This window comes from Osmerus mordax, chromosome 2 (assembly GCF_038355195.1).
Source record: "Osmerus mordax isolate fOsmMor3 chromosome 2, fOsmMor3.pri, whole genome shotgun sequence".
NCBI classification, from domain to species: domain Eukaryota; kingdom Metazoa; phylum Chordata; class Actinopteri; order Osmeriformes; family Osmeridae; genus Osmerus; species Osmerus mordax.
The window spans coordinates 8,591,563-8,616,251 of record NC_090051.1 but is presented as its reverse complement, the minus strand read 5'-3'; the positions used below and the strand labels follow the sequence as shown (position 1 = coordinate 8,616,251).

Sequence of the window (24,689 nt, the reverse complement as noted above, 5' to 3'; positions counted from 1 at the left end):
TTAGGCTGTGGCAATGAAGTTCAGGTTAGTAGTTAGATAGACTTTTGATTTAAGTAAGGGGAGTGCCGAACATGTTCTGTCGCAGTTTGACTTCCTAAACAGCTGTTTAGTGTAGATGTTTTTGTACAGTAGTGTGTCTCGCGTAAGCTACAGCGTTGCAGTGAGCTACACTGGTTTGAAACCACAGGTAAGGGTAATTTCACCAACAAATCGTTTTCTAATGTCAGAATAAATCCTACAACGAAAATGTATATGTGAGGAATGTTTATTTTAACGATTGAAAACAGATAACGCTACATCATAGACCACTGTAGTATGTGTTGCCCGGGCAACACAGGCTAATGTCATGATGCTAATACTTCAGTGAAATAGTAGACTACTGTTTCCAAAAGTAGATGTACTTCCTTAATAATATCAGCTTATATTGTACATTACACATCACAATTGTGTGTCATATCACAAAGTAAAATGAGTAAATAGTTATCACCCTGGCCTCTTTTCTTGTGGCGTTTCTGCAGCTGCCTTGCAGTAAAGCTATAGTTAGCCTAGCTATCCCCCAAGTTAACAGATGCTAAACGAATGTTCTGGCAAAGGTAGTCACTCGTGTTTTCGTGACGTTAGTGACGCAGTGACATTAGTAACGTCAGTGACTGTGGCTAGCAAATTAGCCACCGTTAGCTTCACTTTTCGCCACAAGCTTAACTTAAGCCTAAACCATGCAACGGAATGTAAATTCCAATAGAAGCAACTCAATCGCTACCAAGACGAAACTTTTGACACCTACGTTGTCTATGTAGGCCAAATATTGACTGAGTTTTAGGGGGGCAAAAATTAAAATAAAAAAATAAATAATAATATATATGTGAGAGAACAAAGGTTGTGCTCTCGCCGAAGGCTTGAGCACACCCAATTAAAGCTCAACCGACTGACCATTATTTCGGAGCCGAGGCTTGTAGGCTAGCTTCTTGATGCATGGTCACAGGTTGTTTTTAGTATCAGCTGATCCTGTTACCAGCAATTCCATTAGGTAACAAGATGATACACGAGTTCTGGTTGGTTGGAGAGTTTAGGTAGTTGAGAGGATTGCCTGATAAAGTTGCTAACTTTGAACTAAGGTACAGAAAGAATGTGCAAGAATGAAATGTTTTAAGAAAAAAACGATGTTGATAATTATAAAAATCCAGCTCCTCCATCGATGGGGACAGGCCATTTAAAAAACTAAAGCAGATACGCGTGCTCGGCCCACCACCTAATTCTCTGGACACACGTTTGAAATGATTTCAGTCAGAGCCATATAAAAAGTTTGATCTGATTTCAGTGACATACAACATAGAGTGCGTCCCATTTATTTCAAAACAGGTTCCCCATTTAATTTAAAATATTGAATGCGCAATCACTTCTCAAGATTTATGAAATTACGAATCTCCCAGTCCGAAGATATGCATATCAGAATTACATACATGCCAACTTTAGTTTACAGACGTGAATCTTGCGCGACTACTTCAGAGCCCCACGTGCTTGCGTGACGGCTCAAACGCAGCCAGTGGTCTAGCTTCCAATGTTAGCGAGTCGACGCTAAAGCTATGGCAGTCGTTTGTGTGGGGGGAGAGTGGTATCTTTCAAGCTGTGACAAATTATTACTTGCAGTACATACCAAACATAACAGGTAGGGTAGAGTTTTCACTGCATGCTTGCTTTTATTTGTATTTATTTTTACATAGCAGATGACAATGTGGCCATATAGCTAAGATGGCTAGCTAGTAGCAGGATGCCTCCATTGAGTGTTTTCTGCCCTTAAATTTCAGAGACCCGTTTGTTTTTGACTGCAGCACAGCGGAAAACAAGCCAAAAGGCACAAGAACTGACAACAAAGGGTAGTATTAGTTATAGTTGGCTAATCCCTTGTATAACCCCTGTCGAAGTTATATATTGATCCCAATAAGAACATCTTAAAGCGATGCACCCACATTATGATATAGCTAGCCTAACTACTAAATTGCAGAAGTTGGCTCGCATTGTTTTAAATAATAAAATGTTTTCCCTCATTGTAAGTATAATGTACTTGGACCAAAGGAATCATCACGATGCCTCACCTTTAAAGCATTTATTTTTTGATGTGTATGTATCCTTATTTTTGTAGGCATAGTTGTGCTTCGGAAGAAAAAGGAAGTGATAAAATTTTGGCGCTTGCAGTTTCCTTGTCTGGGAAGCTGGTGGCGTTGACAGATGACAACAAAAGGCTTGTACTTTTTGGGACCGAACCCTCCTGGCAGTGTATTAGTACAAGGTATATGAAGTCAAAACGCATTTTACTCAGTGTGCTGTGTGAACGTGTAAAATGGCTGACATGATGTGTTTCCAGGAGGCTGGTGAGACGGTGCACCTCTCTGGTGTTCACACAGACTGAGGAGGAGTTACTGGCAGCTGACAAGTCAGGAGATGTCTATTCCCTCTCTGTGGTGGAGCCCAGAAAGGCAGGGGAGTTGAAGCTTGGGCACCTGTCAATGTTGCTGGCCATGGTAAATACGCACCCCTTTCACCAAGTTTACTTGAGTGGCATGCTGAAGACTTTCTTTTAGTAATTTTTATTTTGGGACTGCTTACTTCCAGACTTTGAGCCCCAATGACAAGTATGTCATCACAGCTGACCGTGATGAGAAAATCCGGGTCAGCTACTTGAAGTCACCCTACAACATCCAATCATTCTGCCTAGGACATCGAGAGTGAGTATGGCGACTTGGATTCTGTTCAAATCCATGCTGAACCACCTAGTATTTTTTTATTATGGTATTTTATCCATGTTTAATGATGGGAACTTGGAGCACTTATCAGATTGTTTGTACATTTTTACATTTAGTCATTTAGCAGACGCTCTTATCCAGAGCGACTTACAGTAAGTACAGGGACATTCCCCCGAGGCAAGTAGGGTGATGTGCCTTGCCCAAGGACACAACGTCAGTTGGCATGACCGGGAATCGAACTGGCAACCTTCGGATTACTAGCCCGACTTCCTCACCGCTCAGCCAACTGACTCCCTGTTGTAATGATCGCGATGATGTCGGTGACACACGCAGATCTTTGGAATTATAGATGGTGCAGTATTTGTTATGCAGCTGGTGATGACAGTACTTGTCAGTGGTTTTGGTACCTATTGATTTGATTCACATGACGTCACTGTAGCTTTGCGCCGTCATCTTACCTACATACTCTGCCTTAGAAATGCCTGCAATATGCCTGCTTTTTCCCTCTGTTTCGGTGAAGTTCATCTCGGTGAATTCTGCTCAGGTCGAGGAGGACAGCCATTAAGAGAGAACGCGATTCCCCATTGATCTGTCGCATCAGAATTTTGATTTGGGTCACGAAAGTCTTGCAATTTGAGTGAGAATGCGTCGCCCGCATAGTAGTAGGCGGCAGCCATGCCTTGGTCCCCCGGTTTTGACGTTAGCCTCAGTCAGACTCGGGCGCTCACTGGCAGTGTTCACAATGTTGTATTTAACTCCATTCTACACCACAAATGTCAGGGAGGACTGCTTTTGGTAGATACAAGCCTACCGAAGATAGCGAGAATATTGGATTTCTTTAACCAAGCCTCTTTCATTCGTCATTTGCCTGAGAAAGCGACCTCCGTTAGCCAGGCTAGTTTTGACCGTTTCACTAGGTCAGGCTATTTAAAGGTTCCGGACAAATGACTTTTGTGCATAGAACGTAAGTGCCTCAAAATGTCAAGCCCTGCATCTTGATTTAAAGGGGTGATTGACTGGGTTTTTGGGGTATTTCACACTGTTCCTTAAGGTCTCCCAATAGGGTATGTAACATTAGTTGGGTTGAAAATGGCCCGGGTGCTGTTCTATGCCCCCTGATAGATCCTCTGAAAATTTCCCGGGAAAAAACACTAGCTTTTCTCCTTTTATGATATGCTCATTAATATTTAGATGAGCTGCGCGCTGATTGGTTGGTTTTCAACGAGTGAAGCTGGGGAGAAAAAAACACAACACGGCCAACAGCACTCACTGAAACACCGAAGGTGGAGACTTACTAAAAAAATTAAAAAAACGTGCAAATAAATCTATTGTGTCTACACAACACTGTTTTCAACCGATTGACTAGATATCATTTGAAATGATAACGTTAGTTGTTTCCACTTCTGTTGTCGAAGCAGACTGGTTTGACTTAGGTGGGTAGAACGTTACAGCTTATAGCAAACAAACTAGATCGTGATTCAACTCAGCTTCAGTTAGCTAGCTCTAGACATCTTGCTGAAAAATAACCTGACAAAGATCTGGACAAACATGCATCGTGAATTGTAGATTTACATAACAACATGGGTTATTTATTTGAATGGAACAGTCAGGAACATGAAACAACGTTAGCCCCATTGCCAATAAACTAGGCTAAATCATCACACATTCTACCTATGCTCTTGCGTTAGCAAGCTAAACTAGTTTACATGCCTACAGTCTAGGTGTCTAGACTAATCGCTATCTAGCTGTTCTTGCATTCCTTTCAAATCAGCGTTAATAAAAAGCAGATGAGCTAGAGTCTAGCTAACATTGACTAGACGGGCATGCTGATGTTTGTCTATACCGTAGCGTAGGAGATCCCTGTGCAGTTCGACCCTCGACACATTTGCGTGAACCATTTCACCAAGGACGGTTTTGAAAACCTGGGACAATGTAGCTAAAGCAGGATTTGCTATGAAGCTGTTGCTGAAAAGAGGTGCGTTAGCCTTACGTTCATCACAACCGCAAGCTGTAGTATGATTTTGTCGGTAACAGTTATTAGCAATGCTAACGTATCCTGTATCTAGCACCTGCCTTTCTCCAGTTCTTTCAAATAGATAATCTAGACAGGCGTTAGCAATAGGCCAGACTGCTATTTGTTTTCTGGCTATTTTTTCGGAAGCTTCCCTTCTAATGCCGACTACAGCTAGTCTAGGTAGAGTCATTTGCTAAGTAAAGTATGTTGATGTGTTTAGAAACGTATTTAGCATTCTACCTATGCTAGATACAGGAGACGTTAGCATTGCTAATAACTGTTACCGACAAAATCATACTGTAGCCTGCTTACAGCTTGCGGTTGCGATGAGCGTACGGTCGGAACAGCACATCTTTTCAGGTTCAGCTTCTTAGCAAATCCTGCTTGAAATTGTCCAAGGTTGTCAAAACTGTCTTGGGTGAAATGTTCAGAGCAAATGAATAATTGAGTGTCGAACTTCGCCGGGATCTTCTCATAGACAAACAGCAGCCATGCCTGTCGAATGCACACAGCATTTACGACCGTGGTCCATTTTCAATATCCTTGTTATACTTCAAAACATTATTCTTTGTAATTGCTTAGTAGCCTACACAGAGCAGCGCGCAGCTAAACTAGCATCGGAGATCTATGCTACCTCGGACTGGGCAAGAACACCAGTGAGTGAGTGGGCTGGTCTGGATGTAAATTTTGGGGCGTGACAAAGATGCAGACCAGAGCCAAAAAAGGCGGTCCCCGGACTGAAGGCGGTCCCCGGACTGACGTCAGTCCGGTGGCTTTGTTGAAAAGCTAGCGTTTTACAGACAAAGTTTTTCATTTTGAGATTTGCATAGGAAAGAGGTGTCAATGGACTTTGAGGTTCACTGTATGTTCATTTTACCCACCGAACTGTCGTTATTCAACTAGGACAAGGTAAAATTGGTTTTGCAATCAATCACCCCTTTAAAGAACATTGTCAAGATTAATGACAGCTAGCCGTGAGCTTAAGTGGCACTAAGATGAGTGCTAGCTAGCTCTTAGCCACTTAGCTAACAACTCGCTACCTAGTCAGAGTAAACTACCACCAAAAACACATTTGATTTCTTTCAAATAATAAATAACTTTCCCATGATTAAATATAAGTCCTTGGTGGCCATGTGCCGCACTTTCACGTCATTCACCCATCCAGCCACAGCATATTGATAAACATCCGTACTCTTGAAAGCCTTCAAGCTATCCCCACTGTATGGGGAGGGTTATGTACAAGATAAATGTTTATAGCTAGCTCTTTCATGGAAAGCCAATTGGGACAAGCCTGGGGCAGATAATAAGGAACCAAAGAAAACTGGGGGTAACAAATAGGCTAAGGATCGGAGCTTAAAATAGATTTTTTTTTTGTTGACAAATCTCTCTCACTTTCTCATTGAAATCGGCAGTGTGGGCGAGATCGGTAGTGCATATGGCGGCGGTCTGTTTGGAAGTGATGTAGGTGGCATCTATGAATATTTCCCAGATCACAATTTAAATTAATTATATCCTGAAGTACTTGTTCAACCTCCACATCATCTATTCTCATCAAATTGACAATGCTGTGGTAGCCTACATTCATGCAAATGATTATGTAGCCTTCTGTCTGCTGTTTTCTACGTTATCAATTTGTTGATCAAAATGTATTATATTGGTTCTGTGTTAAATTGTCTTACCACCACAAACATATAGACATTTAGTTCATAACAGAAGTTATTACATGGACAATGGTTGAGCTAGTGGTCAATTGTAGGCCTAACCTCCCATTGCTTCTCCTACCACTGCTACACTGACGAAACGCAGCTGTACCTGTCGTTCCCCCCGATCGATCCGGGGATCTCAACTAGGATTGAGGCCTGCCTCACAGACATCTCCGTCTGGATGACCGAGCACCACCTCCAGCTGAACCTCGCCAAAACAGAACTTCTCATCATCCCGGCTAAACCCTCCATCTCCTACGATCTCTCAATCACCCTGGGATCTGCGACGGTGACCCCTTCATCCTCTGCCAGGAACCTTGGGGTTACCATGGACGACGAGCTCTCCCTCACGGCCCACATTGCTGCGGTCTCCCGGTCGTGTAGATTCACCCTCTACAACATCCGGAAGATCAGGAGATACCTGTCTGAGCACTCCACCCAGCTGCTAGTCCAAGCACTTGTCCTCTCCAAGTTGGACTATTGCAGCTCGCTGGTCTCCCAGCATGTGCAACCCGCCCTCTTCAGAGGATTCAGAACGCAGCAGCCCGCCTGGTCTACAATCTACCCAGACGCTCCCATGTTACCCCGCTCCTCATCTCTCTCCACTGGCTACCTATCATGGCCTGTATCAGATTCAAGACCCTGGTATTGACCTTCCGAGCAGTGAACATGACTGCACCCGTCTACATAAAGTCTCTCCTGCAGCCTTACGCCCCCACCCGTCACCTACGGTCTTCTTCAGACAACCGCCTGGTGGTCCCACCGCTCAAGACCGCCCGGTCCCAACACAAGCTCTTCTCCTGTCTGGCCCCCCAGTGGTGGAATCAACTCCCCACCTCCATCAGAGATACTGACTGTCTCTCCACCTTCAAGAAAAGGCTCAAGACACACTTGTTCCGGGAGTACAACGGTACTTAGGAATGGTTCGCTTGACCCGATGTTAGTTTCCTCAAGGATCACAATGACTCTTGCTCAGAGACTTGTTGCTCTTGTGGTTAGTGGTAACTGATTTAAATTGTTCTCGCTGTGATATATTGTTTTTATTAGTGTTGCTTGCTTTTTTCCACAGGTACACTTGCACTTATAGCGGTTCATGTTGTTTAATTGTAACTTGTTTAACTACATGCTCTTATGGTTCTTCCCTTTGGCACTTACTTTGGTTGTTCACAATGTGTGCTTCATGTTTTGGCTACTCGCGATGTTTTTTGGCTATCTTGTTGTTATGATCAGTGACCTATGCACTTTGTAAAGCTCTCTTGGAAGTCGCTTTGGATAAAAGCATCTGCTAAATGAATAAATGTAATTCACTATACAGCGCTTGCATGTACAGTTCTGCCGCCTAAGGAGTTCTTTGAAAGCAGCTGATTCAGTCAGCACTATTCGGCCATATCGATTGTAAAAACATATTTTCTTCTAAATAACTAAACAGAATTTCCCCATTTTCCTTCTCTACTTAATAACTCCGGTGCTTTAAGCACTTAGTTTCATTTAATTGCGAATGCCTTGCAATGTGCAGGCAGTTTTGACATTATTAAATGGCCTACATTAAACTGGTGCTTAATTGAACATGCCTTTATATTATTGCTCTGAAGGCATGTTTCTGTATAAATTTTGTTTAATATTAGCCTACGTATTGATAGGCTAATCTTGGGCTACTATGTATATAACAAACCAATAATTCTGCACTGAAAGTTACCGATTTTGCTCGGATCTTTCACACACTGTAAGAATACTCTGAGGTGGAGCTAGTTGCATTAATTAACAAAGCTAAATTTCCCTTACTCTGGTGCGTTAAGCGCTTAGTTTAAATTGTGAATACCTTTGTTAATCACATTAGTTCATGAACAGAACAAAATATAGCCGCAAGCAGTGATGCGGGTTCTCTTCAAAATGGCAAAATATTATAAAAATGTACATTGTAGAAGGTCAAGAGTTGGACAACGAGAGCAACATTAATTTATGCTTTGCAAACAGGCTGAATGGAGATTCAAACTCAGGAGCATGTGGTTGCAAGTCAGCTTCTCTATTCTCTCTGCTACATATCAACTGTTTAGTTGTATGCTTAGAAAGGGCAGAGTATTAGCTTTGGTTAGCTTTAGGACAAAGTTTAAGCAGTTGTAATTCAGTCATCTTTCATATCAAGGTGAAATTGCGCATGGTACTTCAGAATGTCATCTGTAAGCCATATTGTCTTGTATTCATTTTTGCTAAATATTGCTTTGAAAGACATGTATCCTACACATCTACAACAAATGTAGGTTTTCTACACACAGTGCAAGAAATCCGATGCACTGTCTAGATGAAGCGGGATCTTATCTACAAAAGACAAGTTTAAAAAGGGCCAGACAGTTCTGGCTCTTCCGGTGTAGTAATCCCCTCAGAATGAAACATTGGTACCCTTTATGATTGTGCAGCTAGACAGCTACTGTGGTGTACCTAGATACCTGTTTCACTAAATATATAATCACTATCATGACAGGCTCGATGGCTGTGGCTGGATTTGAACCTATGACCTTGCACTTTGCAGTTCACCGTCTCAGCCCATTGTGCTATTCTCAGTGTTTGGAAGCAATGCAGTTACTATAGAAAAAGTTGTTTCTCCTGTGGCACACATTTGAACGTAAACCTTTTTAGCAGGGGCGGCTGGTATAGGCTAACGGGGATAAGCCCTCCCTATCTTTTACAATAAAGTTCAGAAAATTGTTTTTTCGTTTTTTTTTTAAACTTTTTTTTAAAGATTGTTTACAATTTTGGTGGCACCTAGAGCAGCAACACCAAATAATCACGAAAAGCTAAAGATATCTAAAGGGGCTTCCTTTTTCCTGCCCGAAGGCATCAGCTACCATTCATCATGTGTGTGTGTGTGATAAGTTTTGAGGCAAACTGATTTGCTGCTAGTTTGGACTAAATTAATTTAGCCCACAGGCTACTGACTTTTGACCAATGACAGCCGGGGGTGCTACTGTACAAGAGGGGGGACTTGTGAGGGACAGGTGTCTGGCATGCCCTCGTAATTTGTTGCCCATTTGGGCTAAATTCATTCAGCCACACAGGCCATTGACTTTTAGACCAATGACGGCAGATGTATGACAGTACAGTCAGGTGGTAGTGGTTAGTGTGTGAGAGTGGGGAATGTGATCGTTGACATGGCTGAAGCGACTTGGGACACCGTTCAAATTACACAAAAGACAAAATTGTATGTTTTCTGAAAGTTGGTTTGAAAGAAAGGACTGAATTCGCTTTTCTGTGGTTGTAACTTTGTGGTTCCATCAACGTCGCTAACGCAAGTCACGCTAACACGAATAAGTCTCACTTGGGTAAACGTGTCATAAGCGTGGGTAAACGTGTCATAAGCGTGGGTAAACGTGTCATAAGCGTGGGTAAACGTGTCATAAGCGTGATTTGATGAGCTGTCTGAAACCATTCTGACAGTAGCATATGGCCAATATTCTCAACAGGAGATTGAGAATAATAGCCCAAAAAAGAACGTGGCAGCAATTGTAGGATCAAATTCAAAACACTGAAGAAGGCCATGGTTAATTGCACTTGATGTGGGCTAATAATGTTTTTGTCTTCACATCTTGAACAAAATTAATACATTTGCCTACTTCAAAATTACTTTGCCACACATTTATTAACTGATGAATGATAAATTCCGAGCTTTAGATAAAGGGGAAAGATAACCATGACTAAAATGGGGATTCACTGAAATAAGTATTATTGCACAGATCCAGCACAAACTTTCAGATCAGAAGGTGACCCAAACTGTAGCACACTTTGCTTGGCAGAACAGTCATTTAAAATTGCTCAGCATGACTAGTAATATATTATTATATTACACATGCATATTTAATCAAAATCCAATTATTACTATTCTAGCTGACAGTGTATGGACAGCCGACCCATATTTCCAATTTACATAGTCTGCATCCACAGATCCAGTGGGGGCTTGGACAGCGGCAGACTGTGGCTGTTTGAAGGGCAGGGGCGGAAAAATTAAAAGGGCACCTACTGCACGACATGGGCTCTCACCAGTGTAACAATGGGAATGGGACAACCCCCCAAGTGTCGTCACAGCCTCACTTTGGGAAAGCATGCCCTAGTGGGAACATTGTAGGGGAGACTGTTGGGCACAGCATCTCATCGTCTTCTTTGGAAAGGGCACCATTTGGGACACTCATGTAGGGGCAGCATAAAGGGTACTTCATAACAGCGCCCTTGTCCACGGGAACAGTCAAATATAGACCATAGTAAGGGCACCTTATAGGGTACTGCATCACATTTTCTCTACTATAAAGGAACTCATGTTTTGTATTAATTTATAGAGGGCACTCATTTATTGCGTTAAGGGGCACCCTGGGCACTCAAGCATATTTCACAATGTGAATGGCAGACAGTAGGGCACTTGGTCTAATTTTTTCCACTCTAGAGAGCACTTTAGAAACGCTACTTCAACCCTGGGGGGGCACCAAGCAGTCACCCTCTGAGTCTTCCAGTGGGCCTGGATACACCCATGAGGAAAGTACATTGCACCTAACATTGGGGAAGCCAGAAGGAGAAAAATGAAGTAATATAGAGGCTTGTCAACATATAGGCTACTTTAAACAATGAAAATGCTTTATACAATTGAATAAAAATCTCCTTGATTCTTTGTGTTTCAAGATGACCTGGAAAAGTGATGATAATATTCAGGTAGGCTACTGCTTTGGAGCAAGGTATACCCATCATATTTCATGGCATAGTTGCCTTTGCTAAACCTTTTTAAGTCACCAACCCTGTTCAAGAATGTCCCACATGCAAAGACACACAGAGATGCAGACAGACTGAACAGTGGTCAAGGCTTGGCTACAGTGAATTTGCTTCCTTGTGTGTGATTCCAGCACACGACAAAGTCTAGGCCTACCTACACAGACTGCAGTCTACTACCCTAATTTCTAATATTATAGTCTATTACTCCCCTTTCTACGAAGGATGGTAGGCTGCTTTTATGTATTCATTGCCATCCTTGAGTTGCTAAAGTGTTTTTCTATGTATATATTTTTTAAGAATGACAAAATCTATCTAGATAAACTATTCTGGGCCTGCTGAACCTATACCTCTTCCACATATACTGGTCAGGGAAGCATTAATGTCTCTGAAGACCCTTGGGGCTGGTGGGATAAACGCTCTTTGTATAAGCTGAGCACCTTCATCCACAGGGTTGTCAAAGAACGGATACGCCATCATTGATTGTAACTTGTCTAGACGCTCTGCTTAGTCAATTAACCAACGGCTTTTGAAAACAGTTAGTGACATTATTTCTTAACTTGTGTATTTAAATTAATAAATTTTTTGGAGATGAAGTTAACACGTAAATTGATTCATGTCTGCACTTCAGAAAGTTTGCACTTATGTTTCCGAACAAAGTGCTTTGCGCGCAGAAATTTAGTTGACGGAACTGTCTTTTGACATTGTGTTTCTGCCTGTTTGAGATTATTTGCAACACATTTTAGTTAAGCTCGACTTTTAGCCTGACACGGAGCAGACTACTTCCGAAGTATAAATAGCCTTGGTTATGTAGCTAGAACTAGAATAAGCCACCTTAATGGAACGGAACTCTCGCTGAAGTAAGCGAGATTTGCCGAAATAAGTATTGTTTACTTAATCGACGTTGATGGAACACCCCCCTGGCATAATTTTGCCTATTTTTACAGTAAAAATAAATAAAAATACACTGCTATGGACGTTGTTTACTTAATTAATGTGTTTACTGTGTTAATGGATGGGAGTAGGATTCGGTTTCAAATTCGGCCGAATCTTGACCAGTGGATTCAGTATTTGGCGGAACCCCAAAAATCTGGATTTGGTGCATCCCTATGGAAAACTGGCTAATATAACAAGTTTACTAACAGGGAGTCTGGTGGTTGAGCGGTTAGGGAATCGGTCTACAAATCAGAAGGTTGCCAGTTTGATTCCTGGCCGTGCAAAATGATGTGTCCTTGGGCAAGGCACTTCACCCTACTTGCCTCGGGGGAATGTCCCTGTACTTACTGTAAGTCACTCTGGATAAGAGCGTCTGCTAAATGTAAAATGTAAATGTACTAGAAGTGATCGTTGTCAATTACAACTACAGGCAGGGCTGTAGTTGCAGTCTCCCTGCCTGGAGAAGCCAGCTGTGCTCTGTTTTGCTCCTAGTTTCAGACTTCACCCCCGGTAAGTTGTACAGCTGAGCTACCTTACTACTAGACTACCGCTGTGTGGGAATCGCTGGAGCTAACCAGTCGAAGGGCGTACAAAAATACAGGGTGTTGAAATCAGTCTGTAAACACAGCTAGCCACATGTTATCACCCTGGCCTTTGCCTGTGGCGTTTCTGCAGCTGTCTTGCCATTTTAGGTAGCTAGCACAGCTATCTCCCAGAAGTTAACAAGCTGCTAAACTAGTGTTCTACTATAGGTAATTGTGAGTGCATGTCTGACTGGCTGGCTATTTAGCCACCGTTGGCTTCACTTTTCTCCACAGAAAAAAACCCTAAACCGTGCAACGGAACGTAAAAGCCAATCCAAGAAACGCTTAAGGAATCCGTGTACCCTTCGTTCTTTAATTTTTCAGTTTCTAAACCAAATCGGAAAAACTGAAAAATATTGTTTTTTTTCTGTTTTTAAAACCAGAATGGAAAAATGGGGATAAAGAAAAACAGAAATCACTAGTTCTGTAGCGGTTTTTCTGTTTCAAAACTAAAGGGAAAACAGAAAATCAAGGCATATAAATTCACTTCAAGTATGGTTTTCCCATGAACGCAATGCGGAAGTGCAACATTTTCCGCCAAAATTACGAAATTATGTAACATCACATTTAATAATCAGGCCCTAATTTACTAACTAGGGCTGTCCCCACTCAGTCGACTAGTCGATTTTCTGGTCGATATGCTCCTGGTCGACTAAGATTTTTTTAGTTGAGCTGCTGTATGGCAGTGTGAGATCTGATTGCCGCTTGTGCATCATTGCTGAATTAACTAAATTTTCGACAGAAATTGTAGATTATATTATTCAAGACAAATAAAGCAACTCTAAAAATATATAATTTTAAAGAAAAGGTGTTACTGTTTTCCCTTTCGTTAATCTGCGCTTTGTTTTGGTATTTTGCACACGGCACAGGCACAATTGGCTGCCGAACTACAAACTCTGCCATAGCCTACTTTGTCGGTGTTATTAGTCAAAATGGCAAAGAAATCAGTGGTATGGCTGCATTTCATTAAAGTACATTTACAAGGTACCGGGTGACTCGAAAAACGTTGAATGCAAACTCTGCCAACAACGGTTTATTTTTCATAGTTCGACGTCGAATATGATGTAGCCTACCACCTGAAAACGTAAGTTGGCCTAGCCCTACTTCGCTCATGCTAACGCGCTGGGTTGAAAAATGAATATGCCTATTATAAGAATCACATCCAAATCGAATGACATTATCTTCTCCGGCCAAGACAACAAAATCTTTCTCTGTTGCATCGTTCCCCACTCAGCTTCTACGTAAGTTTGCATGCTGCAAGTTTTCAGGCAGTGATAAGCGCACTCTGATGATTTGCATGTTAAACAAACAATATTTGTAATTTGTAGTACATTGTAAGAGATACTAAATACCATCGGCATTCGGTTACAACAGGACTGGTGATACGAGTCTTATTATTAGTAGGCTATTAGCGGCTGAATGCAATGTCCAGCCATTGAGTCAGATCGTGAAAATGTTTGCAAAAAAAAAAAAAAAAAAAATTCAAATTTCGATTAGTCGATTTTCAGACGTTTTAGTCGAGTATTGGTCGACTAAAACGACTGGTCGGAGACAGCCCTATTACTAACACATGCGCAGTTTACGCTGCGTCTGTTTATGCGAGTTTGGTAATATCGCCCACTATGCTTCCTCATTTTGCGTCGTATTTATCAAACCTGACTCATCAGGCTATCAGCGCATACTCCGCCCTCAAGCGCAATTATCGCGCCTCTAAAAGAACAATGGGCCCGCATGTTTCTATCATGGATCTTCCTACGGGGAAAAGAAAGCGCAAGCTTAAATTTAGTGACGTGCAGTAACCGCAAACCTGAACATATTACAGTGCAAAACATTTACATGTACATTTACTCATTTAGCAGACGCTTTTATCCAAAGCGACTTCCAAGAGAGAGCTTTACAAAAGTAGGTCAATGATCATAAACAACGAGATAGCCCCAAAAACATTGCGGGTAACCAAAACATGAAGCTTACGAACATGAAAAACATCCACACTCAGAAAAAAAAATTGGCCTGTCTTCGCCTTAGCCTACTCGGATCACTGCTGCCATTGAATAAGGTACATTTGTACACACAGGAAAAAGCGCTCCTGGTTTACACCTGCTTTTAAGAGGCGGTAAATTTCCCCCGCAAAAGAGGCGCACTCTTACTGGCAGTCTTTGTATATAACGCAGAATATATAATTAGGCGCACTTTACACGTATCCTCCCACGTTTTTTGGGTGGAACTCCCACTTTCCCAATGACCCTCCCACAAACGCATATTGAAAGCGCAACTCGCTCATGTGGCACGCAATCAGCGATTCTATGCAAGTGCGCCCTGTTTGTAAATAGCCCGCATCGCTTAAGTCAGTCTTTGCGATTAATTTACGCCTGGAAACAGGCGCAAAGGTCTTGGTAAATGAGGCCCTTAGTGTTTGGGAACAAAGGATTCTAGTAGGATATAAGCAGTTTGTATTCCTTCCTTCAGGTTGGAATATAGGTTGCACCTTGCCAAGGGCAAGCACACCCAATAATATATATATTTTTAAACTATTGGTCACCAAAAGGTTTAGAGGTTATTCATTGTTCTTGTCGTTGACAGATCAAGAGAAAAGGGGAAATTACTTCTTACTTCACAAAACAAGCATGACATGAAGTAGCGAGGTGAACACATTACGACAGTGCAAGTGGGAGGGAGGGGGGAGTGGTGTTAGACGACCCACAACCTAAGCCATTTTTTGAGCCAGGAAAACCTCTGATCATGTCTCATGCCTGTTTTTGGCTCGCTATATCCATATCATTTCGGCTACCAAGAGCTAGCTCAGTGCAGCTCAGTCAACTCAAGATGGGAGTCCAGAGCGAAGAGAGCAAGCCAAACTAGCTGCAAATTATTTGTTTTATGTCGATGCTTATCCAAACAATGTAAATCGCGGCACTGCACTCTGATGGATTATAAAGAGGACACATGCAGAATATGAACTTTGCAGAGTGGCCGGAGCTGATCGTGGGAAACTAAACCCATTCTAATTTGTGTACACACACAGATTTCTGGTTATTAGATGTGTCAAAATGTATGAACTCGTCCACTGCAAACAATATCTACAAATAAGTAACCTGAACCTCACTGTTGGAAGCTGTCCTCTGTCTCCTTATAGGTTTGTCAGCTCTCTGTTGGTCCTACCCATGCATCCTCATTGGCTACTGTCTGGATCAGGGGTAGGGGTCTCTAGCTTTTATCCAATTTATGTCAGGTGACAAATGGATGCTGTCTACCAGCTTGTTGCACCATTGATTATTTATTCCTGATTGAGGTCCACCCATCCTAGAAAGTGCACATCATTTGAGTGCGGTTTGTTGTCAGGATGGGACCATGAAGCTGTGGGAGTACGAGTCTGGTCGTAGGATCCAGAGCTGGGACCTTAAGCAGCTGAGGGACACGCCGAGTACTCAAGCTAATGAAGAGGTGAAGACTTGTTGGGGTCTAATCATGTATGCCCATGTTGCTGATGCATAAAAGGGCATTTCTGTAAATGATTTGTCCAAATACACATTCTAATCACATTTTTTTCTCTTTTACAGTGCTCAGTGCGGTCGTATATTTATTATATTTGTCTTGTTTCCCAGAGGTCTGCTGTCAGCAAGATTGCCACCTCCCCGGACGGTTGTCACGTTGCCGTGCAGTGTGAGAGGTAGTGTTATCACAATGAACACCGACCATCCAGCTTATTTCTTTGTGTGGATTGTATTTTACTTTTGTTACCAGTGCAATGCCCACAGGTGGCTCAGGCTAGTGCAGTGCCTGTTGGAGCCATGGATCTTGCAAGCCCCCAAAATCAGAATCAGAATGGGATTTATTCGCCATGAAAGTTTGCACAGACAAGGAATTTGCTTTGGCAGGAAGGTGCATACAATGAACATATAGGGACCTAAAATTTAAATATGTGGACTATCTATACTAAGGGTACATAAACTAGCAATACTAAGTGGGATTAGAATTGAATTAAATATACAATAAAATAAAATATAAATTGCCGTAAATTACAATATAAAAATACAAATATTACAAAAAATACAAATGTACAAGATACAATTTTGTAATGCAGTGCAAAAAGCAGTGTGTTTTAAGCAGGAAGTCATTAGTCAGTGTGGTCCCTTGGCCTTGTTGAAGAGGCCAACAGCAGAAGGGAAGAAACTGTTTTTGTGGTGTGAGGTATTGGTCCTGATGGACCGCAGCCTTCTGCCGGAGGGGAGTGACTGAAACAGGGAGTGTCCAGGGTGGGAGGAGTCGGCCACAATCTTCCTCGCTCGCCTCAGGGTCCTCGAGGTGTGCAGGTCCTCGAGGGTAGGCAGATTGCAACCAATCACCTTCTCAGCAGTGCGGATGATACGCTGCAGCCTGCTCTTGTCCTTGGCAGTGGCAGCAGCGTACCAGACGGTGATGGAGGAGGTGAGGATGGACTCAATGATGGCTGAGTAGAAGTGCACCATCATTGACTTTGGCAGGTTGAACTTCTTCAGCTGCCGAAGGAAGTACATCCTCTGTTGTGCTTTCTTGATGAGGGAGCTGATGTTCAGTTCCCACTTGAGGTCCTGGGAGAGGATAGTGCCCAGGAAGCGGAAGGACTCCACAGTGTTGAATGGGGAGTCACACAGGGTGATGGGGGTGAGTGGGGCTGTGTTCTTCCTGAAGTACACAACCATCTCCACTGTCTTAAGAGCTCTAAGTTGTTCTGGCTGCACCAGGTCACCAGGTTGGCCGCTTCCCACCTATAATGACGGACGGATGACTGGAGGTGCAACTGTTGGTGTACAGGGAGAAGAGCAGAGGAGAAAGGACGCAGCCCTGAGGTGATCCGGTGCTGATGGACCGGGAGTCAGAGACTTGTGTTCCCAGCTTAACGCACTGCTTCCTGTCAGACAGAAAGTCTGTGATCCACCTGCAGGTGGTTGAACCCTGTTCCTGGAGACCTACCTGCCTGTAGGTTTTTGCTACAACCCCAGTTGTAACTAAACTGATTTAACACATTGGTCTGCTAATTATTAGAATTTAGTGTGCTAGATTAGGGTTGGAGCGAAAACCTACAGGAAGGTAGGAACGGGGTTGGATACCTTAAGTGCGTACTTGTGTAGTGCCTATTGGTGGCTCGGTAGGTCCATGGCTCCATCGCTTGGTGCAACTAATCATGACGGTGAATGCGTGTATACTAGGGATGGGAAGATTCACCGGTTCGCATCGATGCATCGGCATAAAAGCTCACGATGCGATGGCCCGGATCAAAAAAGTGTGCACCGGATACAATGTGGGATGAATCGCGATGCATCGTTTCTAACATTTTTGCATCGGTATAATCCGATGTATTTATATAGAATCGTGTGTAGGTGAACAACATTTAGTATTTAGAAATGTGACCAATGATTTGTGACCAATCATTTTATATTTAGATAGATTCCTCCTCTCTAACTGTTTCTTAAGCGCGCTCTCATCTCCACTGCTGTCAGTGGCCTATTTTCATCACGTCTCTCAGCCAAGTTTCGCGCGAGTTGGAGGCGTGTTCGGGCGAGTGTTATCATGGTGGGAGGGAGTCAGGTGGCTGAGCGGTGAGGGAGGGGGCTAGTAATCAGAAGGTTGCCAGTTCGATTCCAGGCCGTGCCAAATGACCTTGTGTCCTTGGGCAAGGCACTTCCCCCTACTTGCCTCGGGGAGAATGTCCCTGTACTTACTGTAAGTCGCTCTGGATAAGAGTGTCTGCTAAATGACTAAATGTAAATGAATTACACGTCCCTACGAATTGCAAAAATCCAAAGTTTGGCAACATTTCGGATTTTACAAGAAAGATGGGCAATTTGACAAGACCAATGCAATTGGCAAGATATGTCGTGCTGCTATAAAGTACACAGGGAGCACGGCTAATTTAGCTAATCACCTGAAGAGGCTACATGGTATTTGTGTGGAGATGTCTGCCTCCCCCTCGGATTCAGCTATGGCTACAGTCAGTGGCTAGCTCCACCGGTACCCCTATCAATAATAGGATTGCGCTACAGACTCTGCGCTACAGCTAGCAGGTTTCAAACGGCTGAGAGCGGATCGTGACCCTGTGCTCTGTGGCAAAACGAAAGGCGATGGTATTTGTTTTTACATTAACAGTGGCTGGTGTGAAGATGTGAAAGTGATTCTGCAGCACTGTTCTCCTGATCTGGAATCATTTTTTATTAACTGTAGATCGTTTTACTCGCCACGAGAGTTTGCATTATTCATTCTGGTTGGCGTCTACATGCCTCCGCAGGCTAACGTCAACGAGGCTCAACGTGTGCTTGCCAGCCAGATACTGAGTGTGGAGCATGAAAATCCGGATTCCTTGGTTATTGTGCTAGGCGACTTAAACAAAGGCAATCTCACTCAAGAACTCCCAAAATATAGACAATTCATCAAATGCCCTACCAGAGAAGGAAACACCTTGGATCACTGCTACTCTACAATCAGCAAAGCATACCATGCAGTCCCCCGAGCAGCACTGGGTCACTCTGACCACGCCATGGTCCACCTGATTCCTGCATACAGGCAGAAGCTAAAGCGCTGTAAGCCTCCTGTGAGGACATCAAAACAGTGGACCAGTGAAGCTATGGAGGATCTGCGGGCGTGCTTGGACTGCACTGACTGGGACATGTTCAAGACTGCTACCAATAGTCTGGATGAGCTCACAGAGGCTGTGACATCATACATCAGCTTCTGTGAGGACTGCTGTATACCAACACGCACCAGGGTGAGCTACAACAACGACAAACCCTGGTTTACAGCTAAACTCAGAAGGTTGAGGTCAGCGAAAGAAGCTGCGTTTAGGAGTGGGGACAAAGACAGTTTCAAGGAGTCGAAGAACAGGTTTAGCAAGGCGGTGAGGGAGGCTAAACAACTGTACTCTGAGAGACTAAAACACCAATTCTCTGCAAACGACTGCTTCTGTCTGGAGAGGGCTCAGGCAGATTACCAACTACAAGCCCAGAGCCCCCCACTCCACTAACAACTCCCGCCTGGCCAACGAATGAGTTCTACTGCAGATTTGAAAGACAATTGGACAGTCCTGAACTACCCCTTCCCACCCAGGAGGCCTCCCACCTCCCCCCCTCTACTGTGACGACTCTCTCCATTCAGGAGGGTGAAGTTAACAGACTTTTCAAGAGGCAGAATCCCCGCAAAGCAGCTGGGCCGGACTCTGTCTCTCCAGCCACCCTCAAGCACTGCGCTGACCAGCTGTCTCCGGTGTTTACCTACATCTTTAACACCTCCCTTGAGACATGCCATGTGCCAGCCTGTCTCAAGTCCCCCACCATCATCCCTGTGCCCAAAAAGCCAAGGCCAACAGGACATAATGACTACAGACCCGTCGCCCTGACCTCTGTGGTAATGAAGTCTTTCGAGCGCCTGGTGCTGGCACATCTTAAATACATCACTGACCCTCTACTGGACCCCCTGCAGTTCGCCTACAGAGCCAACAGGTCTGTGGACGATGCAGTTAACATGGCCCTCCACTTCACCCTACAGCACCTGGACTCCCCAGCATCCTATGCCAGGATCCTGTTTGTGGACTTCAGCTCTGCCTTCAATACCATCATCCCCGCCCTGCTTCAGGACAAGCTCTCCCAGCTGAACGTGCCTGATTCCACCTGCAGGTGGATCACAGACTTCCTGTCTGACAGGAAGCAGTGCGTTAAGCTGGGAACACAAGTCTCTGACTCCCGGTCCATCAGCACCGGATCACCTCAGGGCTGCGTCCTTTCTCCTCTGCTCTTCTCCCTGTACACCAACAGCTGCACCTCCAGTCATCCGTCCGTCAAACTCCTGAAGTTTGCGGACGACACCACCCTTATTGGGCTCATCTCTGGTGGAGACAAGTCTGATTATAGGTGGGAAGCGGCCGACCTGGTGCAGCCAGAACAACTTAGAGCTCAATGCTTTTTAGACAGTGGAGATGGTTGTGGACTTCAGGAAGAACACAGCCCCACTCACCCCCATCACCCTGTGTGACTCCCCATTCAACACTGTGGAGTCCTTCCGCTTCCTGGGCACTATCCTCTCCCAGGACCTCAAGTGGGAACTGAACATCAGCTCCCTCATCAAGAAAGCACAACAGAGGATGTACTTCCTTCGGCAGCTGAAGAAGTTCAACCTGCCAAAGACAATGATGGTGCACTTCTACTCAGCCATCATTGAGTCCATCCTCACCTCCTCCATCACCGTCTAGTACGCTGCTGCCACTGCCAAGGACAAGAGCAGGCTGCAGCGTATCATCCGCACTGCTGAGAAGGTGATTGGCTGCAATCTGCCTACCCTCGAGGACCTGCACACCTCGAGGACCCTGAGGCGAGCGAGGAAGATTGTGGCCGACTCCTCCCACCCTGGACACTCCCTGTTTCAGTCACTCCCCTCTGGCAGAAGGCTGCGGTCCATCAGGACCAATACCTCACGCCACAAAAACAGTTTCTTCCCTTCCGCTGTTGGCCTCTTCAACAAGGCCAAGGGACCACACTGACTCTAATGACTTTCTGCTTAAAACACACTGCTTTTTGCACTGCATTACAAAATTGTATCTTGTACATTTGTATTTTTTGTAATATTTGTATTTTTGTATTTTTATATTGTAATTTACGGCAACTTATATTTTATTTTATTGTATATTTAATTTAATTAGAATCCCACTTAGTACTGCTAGTTTATGTACCCTTAGTATATATAGTCCACATATTTAAATTTTAGGTCCCTATATGTTTATTGTTTGCACCTTCCTGCCAAAGCAAATTCCTTGTCTGTGCAAACTTTCATGGCGAATAAATCCCATTCTGATTCTGATACAACAGGAAAGAAGGACTGGTTTAAGGCAAGGTCCAGGCCTGATGTTATTTTATCTTTTGTCAGAGACTTTGTTTAATATGTGAAGTAAACCTTTCACTTGTTTAGTTAATTGATGATTTGCTGTCTGACAAAGTAAATCATTATGTACCATATTAAATTGCATAGCATCATATTCTTTTGCATCTCATTGAATCGCATCATGTCGAATCGCACTGCATCGCAATAGGGGTGTATCGTATCGCATATGTATCTTTAATGTATCGGATCGTTGGCAGTGCATCGAGATGTGTATCGCATCGTTCTCAATGATGGAGATGCACATCCCTAGTGTATACATGTTATTTTGCTAACTTGCTCATCAAAACAACTTTACATGCGACACATTTTCTGTTTTTCCAGAGTTCCCATAGTTCAGTTTTTTGGGATGGACCAAGGGGTGGAGGAGCATTTAACTCCCTGTAGTAGGCTGACCCTACCTCACAGTCCCCTGGATCTGACCTTTGACCTCCAAGGCAGGCTCTTGGTCCTGCTGGATAGCCAGGTCACACCATTTCAGATTTACATGTGCATGCAGGACCGCTGGGAGGTAGGCTTTTATGATAGTATGTGCATACTTTACCCAATCTATAAAGGCATAGGACTCTTAAATTGATGTGAATGAATACCAGCATGTAAGTGGTAGTCTTTAAAACTCACGTTATTTTGATTTGTCTGTGGGTTCTTACTAGTGTGACAGTCATTGCCTGGAGCTGAGCAGAGTGTCCGAGGCCCTCAAGCCCCACTGGAAGGCTCTTCAGAGTGAGTCGGCATAAAAAACATGCACTCATAGCAGTTGTAGGTGACATTATACCCTCCTATAAGCCTGGCCCCTCTGTAACCTCCCACTCTAAAACACTACTCAGCCTACTCTGCTACTTGGGTATATAAATGCATTTTAGTATTTTGTGATCTCTAAGTTGTTTTTGAAGCCCTTGCTTACACTGACACAGGCAATACATGCGTACTCTATAGGGGACTGGTTTGGGGAATTTCACTTAGACATTAAGGTAATTGGCTGAGGCACACCCAGTTACTAGTTATTAGTTAAATACTAAACACTCATGGCTACCTCTCCTCAGCAGCTTTTGGTGCAGCGGAGAGCCGTTTCCAGCACCTGTACAAGGTCAACTTCGACAACATGTCTTCCTACTTGGAAAAGAAGCAGCATAGGCTACAGCAGCAGAATGAAAACTGGGGGAAGAAAAGAAGAGCAGGCAAAGGACTGCAGATCAAGCAGGCCAGAAAGAAGGCCAAATCAGAAGACAAGGGAGGAGACGAAGCCTCCAGCTGAAACCACCAACTGGAAAAATGATTACATTATTCTACTGTCCTATTTTGTGTTTGTTAGCAAGCTGATTTTCAGTCCAATGCAACTGCAGTTAAATGCATACTATATCTAGGATTGATCTCAACACTCTTTCCTCAACAAGACACAAGAAAATTATGTATCTGATGAATTCTATAAATTTCATTTTGTTGTACAAAGTTTTGCTTCCTTTTATAATGAAACTTAATGTGATCCATTAAACATGTGGGAAGCAACTCGACCGATTTCGCTTGGTTCTTGAGGTGATCGTGGGAAACTAAACCCATTCTGAATTGTACACACACAGATTCCTGTTAGTTTAAAGTACTGAGATGTCATGCTATAATGTAGACTACTGCTACCAAAAACAATGGTTAAGAGGTTACTGTAGTCTAGCGAAACTATCAGTTATGAGCTAGCCTGACGTTGTCATACTCATAATTCTAGTCAGAATATGAGTCTGATACCGCTCCGTTGGGCTGTGAGTATGGGGGGTGTTTCAACCGAACCCGGAAAAAAAATGCCTCTTCGCTCAATTGGATAAACCTACAACCAATCAGAGCAACGTAGTATGTTGTTTGTTGAAAACAAATTCAACCCAAGCGCTCTTTGGTGATGTGGTTGATTACGTTACTGTTGATCATCTGTCCATCATCGTATAAAGCCCGCCCTGACAATTTGATTGGTACGAACAGCTCTTGTTCGGGCATAGTTTTTCCTCAACCGAGCAACCCCACACCGAACTTCCCGACCAAAAATGTTGTGGGCGTAGCTAAATTCGGCTGGCACCCAGGCTAGTTATGAGCTATTATGTAGGCTAATGTGTAGTGTAATTTAGTGCATTATTTAGAACTATAATTATGGAGAGACAATTGTCACAAAAATATGTATTTAATTGTTCCAACTGTAATCGCTTTGCACGAATAATCTGGGAGTTTGTAGGTAATTAGATGAGATTATACACAATGTCTAGGAACCATCAAAGACCAGAGTACAAAATGATTAATCTATTTTGAAATTAAATGTTTAATGAGCAATATTGGAGATGTGAATAGCTACACGTTTTAGCTACCAGGATGAGTAGCCTACATGGGACATTTGCTAGCTAACTATTTACACATTTGTGTTAGTTTACCATAACTCATGAATATTACAGAGATCCCACAATTCGGCCCACATCTTTAGCTACCAATTCGCATATTATTTTGTTTAGTAGTTACCAAAATACTGTTTTTGTGGAGATCCGCAATCACTTTGGTGAGTCTTTCCATTCATTTAAATCCCGCTCTGCTTTGTTTGGAACCACATGGCCACCTAGCTTTCTGACCCTCAGTTGAAGCAACTCTTTCTCTATGGCTCTGGGTTTGTATGGAAGGCCATTAAAGATCCTGTAAAGCAAATTTACATTCATGCATTTAGCAGACGCTTTTATCCAAAGCGACTTCCAAGAGAGAGCTTTACAAAAGAGCATAGGTCACTGATCATAACAACGAGATAGCCCCAAACATTGCGAGCAGCCAAAACATGAAGCATACATTGTGAAAAACCAAATAAGTACCAAAGGGAAGAACCATAAGAGCATGCAGTTAAACAAGTTACAATTAAACAACATTAAACTCAAAAAAAGTGCAAGAGTGTACCTGTAGAAAAACAATCAACAGTAAAATATTTCACAGCGAGTACAAGAATTTAAAACCGTTACAACTAACCAACAAGAGCAACAAGTCTCTCAATACGAGTCATTGTGATCCTGGAGGAAACTAACATCAGGTCCAGCCAAGCATTTCTGCAAATTCC

At 43.3% G+C, this 24,689-nt stretch overlaps 1 protein-coding gene across 3 annotated transcripts; it reads left to right on the top strand.

Annotated features, from left to right (window-relative positions):
* Nucleotides 1-1,528: 1,528 nt before the first annotated feature.
* wdr4 (WD repeat domain 4) lies at nt 1,529-23,133 on the top strand. Of its 3 annotated transcripts, none has more exons than XM_067229380.1 (11): nt 1,529-1,666; nt 1,806-1,874; nt 2,141-2,287; nt 2,363-2,519; nt 2,611-2,723; nt 15,858-15,918; nt 16,064-16,165; nt 16,327-16,391; nt 21,947-22,133; nt 22,276-22,345; nt 22,669-23,133. In XM_067229380.1, exons 1-11 carry the CDS (start codon nt 1,584-1,586, stop codon nt 22,875-22,877), a joined length of 1,263 nt encoding a protein of 420 aa, XP_067085481.1. In that variant the 5' UTR covers nt 1,529-1,583; the 3' UTR covers nt 22,878-23,133. The 3 variants fall into 3 exon arrangements, with proteins under 3 accessions (XP_067085481.1, XP_067085480.1, XP_067085482.1); XM_067229379.1 differs by having other exon boundaries at nt 22,666-23,133; XM_067229381.1 differs by lacking the exon at nt 1,806-1,874 and having other exon boundaries at nt 1,554-1,666; nt 22,666-23,133.
* Nucleotides 23,134-24,689: the final 1,556 nt, after the last annotated feature.

What these genes read in the sequence shown, in the direction of transcription:
- wdr4 (XM_067229379.1), top strand. Translation starts at nt 1,584, where the DNA reads ATGGCAGTCGTTTGTGTGGGGGGAGAGTGGTATCTTTCAAGCTGTGAC. An exon ending in TGTCAATGTTGCTGGCCATG is followed by an intron (nt 2,520 to 2,610) that starts GTAAATACGCAC and finishes GCTTACTTCCAG; the next exon opens with ACTTTGAGCCCCAATGACAA. An exon ending in GCATGCAGGACCGCTGGGAG is followed by an intron (nt 22,134 to 22,275) that starts GTAGGCTTTTAT and finishes GGTTCTTACTAG; the next exon opens with TGTGACAGTCATTGCCTGGA.